Source organism: Gymnoscopelus braueri, assembly GCF_963280865.1.
Source record: "Gymnoscopelus braueri genome assembly, chromosome: 6".
Lineage (NCBI taxonomy): Eukaryota > Metazoa > Chordata > Actinopteri > Myctophiformes > Myctophidae > Gymnoscopelus > Gymnoscopelus braueri.
In genome coordinates this window covers 5251876-5260076 of record NC_137607.1, presented here as the reverse complement: position 1 = coordinate 5260076, position 8201 = coordinate 5251876, and the positions used below count along the sequence as shown (strand labels likewise).

The 8201-nt window shown below is 38.1% G+C and overlaps 1 protein-coding gene across 2 annotated transcripts; it reads right to left on the bottom strand.

The window, feature by feature from the left end:
* Positions 1-2854: 2854 nt before the first annotated feature.
* Positions 2855-5655, bottom strand: LOC308087077 (E3 ubiquitin-protein ligase TRIM39-like). Of its 2 annotated transcripts, XM_080430738.1 has the most exons (3): positions 5552-5655; positions 3550-5252; positions 2855-3519 (listed from the first exon to the last, which is right to left on the bottom strand). In XM_080430738.1, the coding sequence occupies exon 2, from the start codon at positions 5241-5243 to the stop codon at positions 3576-3578; it is 1668 nt and encodes a 555-aa protein (XP_080286864.1). In that variant the 5' UTR covers positions 5244-5252; positions 5552-5655; the 3' UTR covers positions 2855-3519; positions 3550-3575. The 2 variants fall into 2 exon arrangements, with proteins under 2 accessions (XP_080286864.1, XP_080286863.1); XM_080430737.1 differs by having other exon boundaries at positions 2855-5252.
* Positions 5656-8201: the final 2546 nt, after the last annotated feature.

The following is an 8201-nucleotide window of genomic DNA, read 5'->3' as shown; positions in this document are numbered from 1 at the left end:
ATTTAGTGAATATAGGATATAACGAATGAATTAATGAAGAATTAATGCATTCATGACTTGAGTCAGTGTGTTCTCTGCATTATGATCTTTGTGGTTTGAAATGGTTATATTATGTTAAATGTGTGAAATCTCTGTCCTTAATTGTGTCTGTCAAGTAGCCTAGTAGGTGGTTAAAGGTCAAAGGTCTTGGAGATTAAGGATGGCCTCCATGTACCAAATGTAATTATTTCAGCTTTAATAACAGACTATATCATCCTGAATTAAATGGCTTCACCTGAAGTTATTTAGCAATAATTAGAGTTTTACAATTCATTCAGTCAAGAGTTTCAGTTAAAGAATTTGGAAACTATTGTGTCATGCAGCCTGTTATCTTTTATTATAATCAATCATACAGTATATTGTTATTGTTATTTGTAAATAAAAAATACTGTTACATTCCTCAGAGGATCCTAACATTACATCAACTGTAGGTAGAAGTGACAAGTGTGGACAGGCTTGAGGCTGTTGACAAAAAGAGTAGAATTTTGTAAACATATTTCCATCAGCTGGCTGTATGTGGTTGACCTGTGAGAGTTAATGCTGCTGTTCAGGGCCAGGCCTTGAGAGCAGCATAACTCGAGTCACAGTAACCCGTGACTTGTGATGTGACATGGACTCGACTATCTGTGAGTTTAGACTTAAACTTGGACTTTCTAACAGTAGGAAGAGCACAAAATGTATACATAAATGATTAATTATAATGCATTCAAAGATCAGCTATGGATGGACTGGACGGCTGGTGGCTCAACCAGACCATATTGAAAATGCAATGTATTTATTAAGACAGCAGCTGGTCCTAACCAGCAATTAGTGAAGTTGTAATTGGTTCCCTTTTCTCTACCCATGTTGTTCTTTGCTATTCTGTTTGCTTAGTATGTTGAAATGTTATGAATGTAATTATTATGGGTTATATTATATTGTATTGTATGTCACTTCCCCCCTTAAACACATGGCACTCAGTTTACAGACATTTGCACTGATCATTTTGACATATATGTACAAATATATGATCAAAAACATCAATAAATCAATCAAGGAGAGCATGTATTGTGAAAGCATGAACACCGGGTTAAAGAAAATATGAAGGTTAGGCTAGTTGTGATTGGTGCTCTGTTCTTCCTGTCAGGAGAATGAGGCCCTACAACACCCCTTGAAATTATGTTGCACTATTAGTTCATCTAATCTGTTTTATCTCTGTCACTCCCATTTGTCCATTCTTATTGGCTCCTCTGGCCTATAGGCATCTCCTATGAGTACCACAACACTGGGTCAAAGGCCAGGTACATAAATAAACAAGAAATAATTTGATAATAGGCAGTGTGCGCCAAACACTTAATAGCATGGCTTCCCAGACAATATATCCACATCCACATATTGCTAAATGTACAAAATAGTTTTAACAGCTGTTCGTTGCTGTTCACTTTCTCCTCAACCTGCAGCAACATCAACTTAATTCTCTGACATTCATCATGTGTTGTGTTATGTTTTCAGCTTCTTAATGTCAGTCATTTATCATTTTCTCTATACATGGATAATACAACTGCAGGAGAACTACCTTAACTTCCTCACGTGTTGATATGGAGCTTTGCTTTAAGGATTTGAGTCTTCATCGTCTTATAGGCTTCATTTCCAAAAGCAGGTTGTTGGAGATCAAGCATGGTTCACTTCCTCACAAAGTCTCTGAAACATCTTGAATATCTCACAACACAAATCTCGATTTGCCTCTTTCCTTGTTGCCATGCCTTAGGAGACATAGCTATAGGTTCAGCTTTAATAACAGACATATGGTACATTAATATGTTGACATAACAGACTGTTGCGTCTGTTTTTATAATTAATAACAGAATATCTCTTCTCATCCCAAATGAGATATCTGACTCTCAGTTATCACTCTCTTTAGTATGTGACTGTGTCTGTCTGTCTATCACTCATAACTTCATTCTACAGTTGAGCGTCAGCAACATCAAACTGTTTTCATAGGTATTGGTGCCATCTACTGGCTGTGATGGTGGACTCCAGTGCCTGCTTCACCATCTTGTACCCATGCTGTCTTCAAATGTATGTTACTTCAAGCATTATACTTGATAATTCAAAGCCCCAGCAACTTTCTATGGGCTTTGAGCTATTAAGGGTAGGGTAAGTGATTTGCTTTTGTTAAAATAAGTGTTAAATAGCTCTATATTCTGATAGTACTCATTGCTATTACAGTGTTTGTTCAGTAAAAGGAGTCTCTATGTCTCTCCAGCTCTTTATTAAACAGAAAAAGCATTTTCAGTACTCTCTCCTGATTGGCTTAAATGTTGTCACCTACCTGAAAATGTACATAATTCTGTTTACTAAAGAGACCCATCATCATCATGATTTGTGTGCATGGGGTTCTCATCTTAAACAAGCTGCGTGCTTAATGAGAGTTCCAGTTTAGTAGACCTTGTATTGTGAATTTGTACTTCCATGTACTGTTATGTACTGTCATGTACTATTCTCATGTCTTACTAAATAAACTACATCAATCAATCAATCAAAAAACCCCTGTGACCGAACAAACGCTCTGTAGTAATGATTACTATCAGAATATAGTACTTTGACCTTTTAACAAAAACAAAAACAAATAACAAAAAAAGATCACTTACCCTAAGGCTTCAATATCTATTCTATTCAGTACACTGTAAAATAAAGAGTGTTAATCCTACTATCAGAAAACTATCCACATGTCCCTCAGTCTGTCTGTATCCTTTTTTCTCCTCAATAAGTTGGCCAATGGATCAGATAATTTTTTTAATAGACAAAATGCAGAAAAAGAAAACAGCAACAACACGCCAGGGAAATGTATTGGTTTCATCTTCAGTGATTAGAAGAGATTTTGAGTGAGTCTGTTCAACTGTAAACTGAATGACAGAGTTTAATCTCAGTAAAAATTATTGTGACACAACAGATTACATTTTCCATTTGTTTGTGGTTGGATTTAACATAATCAGTATCTGCTTCAAATACTGCTTCAAATACTACTCACCTTTTCTTTGTTTTCTCAACTAGAATGAAGTTAAACCTTGTTTTAATCATATTATTTCAATTACATTTTACTTACATAATTATGAATTGCTATTATTTTATGTTATTACCCTGAGAAGTAAAAAGATGGTAATAATAATAATAAAAATAATAGTAAGCTCTGATTATTGTTTTTATCGTGCTCAGTTTATAGACACAAGAAGGCCCCCCCCCCTCCTTCAGGACATGATCCAACAGAAATGTTGAGTTGAACTGAAACTTGAATGCAATAAAAATACAATGAAATATAAGATTAAGTCCTTAAAGTAGGCAAGGACCACAGACAGAGAAAGCATTTTAAGCCGAAATACTTCAATGGAGAACTCCCTTCGGCCAGAATGAAAGACAGTTAAATGGCCTGATTTGACTGGAAATAAACCTGTAAATTAACCATTCCATACACACATTTGTTGTCTTAAATGAAAAATTTGCCTTTTCATGAAAAAAAAGACCACCCCCAACAACAACAGCAAAAACAGAGGATACATCTAATCTGGGTGATTGACAGGTGAAATTATCAGAGGAGCAGAGTTTTTACCACCATCATGAAGTCCAGGACAGAAGAATGGGTAGAGTTTCTCAGTGAAGGTGCAGCCAGTGAAAGAGTAGAGATGAACTCTGGTCTCCACATCATAAAAGGAGACCAGACCCTCCTCATAATCCACAAACACTCCCACTTTCTGGGGCTTCTGTTGTACAGGGAGGAGGACACGAGGGTCAGCAGCAGCATAGTACTCATTTCCATTAATCATATCTATAGTCCAGTAACCGTTGTTGGGTTCCCGTGTGATTGGATACAGCTTCCTTTCGATGGACTCTCTGGCCACGCCTAAATACCAGCGAGTCTTGTCTTTAACCTGAACCTCATAGTAAAATCTTCCTGCGGAGAAGCTTTGTTTTCCCAAGACAAAGATATATGCATAGAATCTCTTTGTGTGAGCTGGGGGGTACTTCATCATTATGTCTTCTTCATTCACTTGTTTTCCAGATTCATTTATCTGTTTTCCATCCCTAGACAAGATGAGAGTGCAGTGTGCTGTATCAGGGTCCAGAGTTACGTCCACTGCATATTTCTGGATCCTCCTCAGCTCAGCCTCACACAACTTCTTCATCTCTTGACTGAGTGTCTTCTCCACCTGAGCCACAGCTGTCCTCACAGTCTCCCCATATGAAGACTGATGGACATTGACTTTTGTCCAGTCCTTGGTGGGTGGAGGGGTGTTGATGAATGGTATATTCTGGAGGAAGTGGATGCAGTCTTCAGTGTGTGAGAGTTGCTTCAGCTCAGAGCTTCTCTTCTTTAACTCAGTGATCTCCTGTTCCATCTCTTTAATGAAGCCTTCAGCCTGTTTTTCTGTGGTTTTCTGCTTCTCTTCAATAACATCAATGAGCTCAGCCTGGCTTCTCTCAATACACCTGATCAGAGCAGTGAAGACCTGCACACTGTCTTCTATCTCTCTGTCTGCATCTTTCTTACTGAGATCTACTGATTGTTTGACCTCCTGAATCTTCAGTTGTCTCTCCTGGATCATCTGGTGGACTTCAGCCTCTGTCTTTCCCAGCTCAGCCTTCTTTCCTTCATATTCTGCTTTCAGAGATACAATCTGATGTAACCTGTGGTCTGACTCAGTGCAGAACTGACAGACACACATGTGGTCAGTCTTACAGAACAGCTCCAGAGGTCTCTCATGTTTCTTACACATAATGCCTTCCAGGTTCTTTACAGGGTCGATTAGTTTGTGTCGTTTAAACGCAGAGACTCTCTGATGAGGCTCCAGGTGAGTCTCACAGTAGGAGGCCTGACACACCAGGCAGGACTTCACAGCATTGAGCTTGGTCTCAGTACAAATGTCACAGGAGACTTCATCTGTTTTAGCAGATTCTTGGTTTGTGTTGGAACTTCTTTTCAGCTGCTCTGTCTTCCTGAACTGATCAGCCATCTCAGAAATGAAAGTATTGACAAAGACTTCTGGTCTCTTATTAAAGGTCTTTTTACATAGTGGACACAGACACACATCATTAGTGTCCCAGTAATGTGTGATACATGTTTTACAGTAGTTGTGTCCACATGGAGTGGTGATTGGATCAGTGAACACATCCAGACAGATAGAACACAGGAACTGGTCTTCAAACAGGAGACTGCTGGCAGACGCCATTTCTACACACTGAGAATAAAGATGAAATATCAGATCAGATGTAGTTCTTGAATGCTACTTCTCACAGCTTATTATGAATCTGGTCTGGATTGTAGGAATAGAGCACAAAACGTTTGACCGGACAGGGGAATGTCATGGAATATGAAAATAGGTAAACATTAACTCTGGTCCATAGTGTTAGAAGGAGTTCTCCTAAGGAGACACTATGGACCAGGGCTAGGTAAACATCATGTCTGGATACAGTTAACTCTATTCTTAATTTACTTTTATTCTGTTAATGCATTATAATCATTATCTACTGTACTCACGCGTCTTTAAGTTGTCAGTATTTCTGTGTAAGTCCGGTCGAATGAAGGTTTTGTAGACAGTGTGTGTCAGCCATAGAGGTAGGGTGTCAGCACATTATTTCCTGTTTACAATGAGGTAATAACTCCTCCTCCTCGTAGCTGTTAACCCTTCACAACCTCTTCTTCTAGCTGCCATTAACACCACTCACATCATGAGAGAGAAAGGAAAAACCTTTACATTTAACTTTGTTGTTTATCTTTATTTCAGTGTGGAACACTGTTGCCTTCAGTTGCGTTCAGATGTATCTCCCTGGTTTAGTGTGTGTGTGTGTGTGTGTGTGTGTGTGTGTGTGTGTGTGTGTGTGTGTGTGTGTGTGTGTGTGTGTGTGTGTGTGTGTGTGTGTGTGTGTGTGTGTGTGTGAGAGAGTGTGTGCGTGCGTGCGTGCGTGCGTGCGTGTGTGTGTTTGTGTGTGTGTTTACTCTGCCTGGCTTCTTTGTATATAAAAAATGCATAATTATTAGATAGTTAAATAGGGATAATATTACTAATTTCTCTAGCTTTAGTAAGGCCTTGCATATAGAATTTTATGGGATGGATGAGTTTATGTCCATGAGCCTGAATTTAATGAATATAGGATATGACAAATTAAATAATGCATTCATGACTTGAGTCAGTGTGTTCTCTGCATAATGATCTGTGGTTTAAAATGGTTATATTATTTTAAATATGTGAAATGTATGTCCTTCCTTGTGTCTGTCTGAACTGATTACAAGTAGCCTAATAGGTGGTTAAAGGTCAAAGGTTTTGGAGATTAAGGATGGTCTCCATGTACCAAATGTAATTATTACAGCTTTAATAACAGACTATATCATCCTGAATTAAATGGCTTCACCTCCACCAAGTTATTTGGCAATACAATTTTTTTTTACAATTCATTCAGTCAAGAGTTTCAGTTAAATAATTTGGAAACTATCATGCAGCCTGTTATCTTTTATTATAATCAATCATACAGTATATTGATATTGTTATTTGTAAATAAAAAAGACTGTAACATTACATCAACTGTAGGTAGAAGTGACAAGTGTGGACAGGCTTGAGGCTGTTGAGAAAAAGATGAATTGTGAACATATTTCCATCACATGGCTGTATGTGGTTGATGAGAGTTAATGCTGCTGTTCAGGGCCTGTCTCTACTTGAGAGCAGCATAACTCAAGTCAGAGTAACCCGTGACTTGTGATGTGACTTGGACTTGATTATCTGTGAGTTTAGACTTGAACCTGGATTTTCTAACAGTAAGAAGAGCACAAAATGTATACATAAATTATTAATTATAATGCATTCAAAGATCAGCTATGGATGGACTGGACGGCTGGTGGCTCAACCAGACCATATTGAAAATGCAATGTATTTATTAAGACAGCAGCTGGTCCTAACCAGCAATTAGTGAAGTTGTAATTGGTTCCCTTTTCTCTACCCATGTTGATCTTTGCTATTTTGCTTGTTTAGTATGTTGAAATGTTATGAATGTACCTATTATGGGTTATATTATATTGTATGTCACCCCCCCCCCTTAAACACATGGCACCCAGTTTACAGACATTTGCACTGATCCTTTTGACATATATGTACTAATATATGGTCAAAAACATCAATCAATCAATCAAGGAGAACATGTATTGTGAAAGCATGAACACCAGGTTAAAGAAAATAGGAAGGTTAGGCTAGTTGTGATTGGTGCTCTGTTCTTCCTGTCAGGAGAATGAGGCCCTACAACACCCCTTGAAATTATGTTGCACTATTCGTTCATCTAATCTGTTTTATCTCTGTCACTCCCATTTGTCCATTCTTATTGGCTCCTCTGGCCTATAGGCATCTCCTATGAGTACCACAACACTGGGTCAAAGGCCAGGTACATAAATAAACAAGAAATCATTTGATAATAGGCAGTGTGCACCAAACACTTATTAGCATGGCTTCCCAGACAATATATCCACATCCACATATTGCTAAATGTACAAAATAGTTTTAACAGCTGTTCGTTGCTGTTCACTCTCCTCAACCTGCAGCAACATCAACTTCTCTGACATTCAACATGTTATGTCATGTTTTAAGCTTCTTAATGTCAGTCATTTGTCATTTTCTTTATACATGGATAATACAACTGCAGGAGAACGACCTTAACTTCCTCACGTGTTGATATGGAGCTTTGCTTTAAGGATTTGAGTCTTCATCGTCTTATAGGCTTCATTTCCAAAAGCAGGTTGTTGGAGATCAAGCATGGTTCACTTCCTCACAAAGTCTCTGAAACATCTTGAATATCTCACAACACAAATCTCGATTTGCCTCTTTCCTTGTTGCCATGCCTTAGGAGACATAGCTATAGGTTCAGCTTTAATAACAGACATAGGGTACATTAATATGTTGACATAACAGACTGTTGCGTCTGTTTTTATAATTAATAACAGAATATCTCTTCTCATCCCAAATGAGATATCTTCACCTGAAGTCATTCAGGTGAAGATATAACTGAGAGTCAGTGATAACTGACTCTCAGTTATCACTCTCTTTAGTATGTGACTGTGTCTGTCTATCACTCATAACTTCATTCTACAGTTGAGCGTCAGCAACATCAAACTGTTTTCATAGGTATTGGTGCCATCTACTGGCTGT

Bases quoted from the DNA above. Each gene is read 5' to 3' on its own strand.
- LOC308087077 (XM_080430737.1), bottom strand. From the start codon at position 5,243: ATGGCGTCTGCCAGCAGTCTCCTGTTTGAAGACCAGTTCCTGTGTTCT.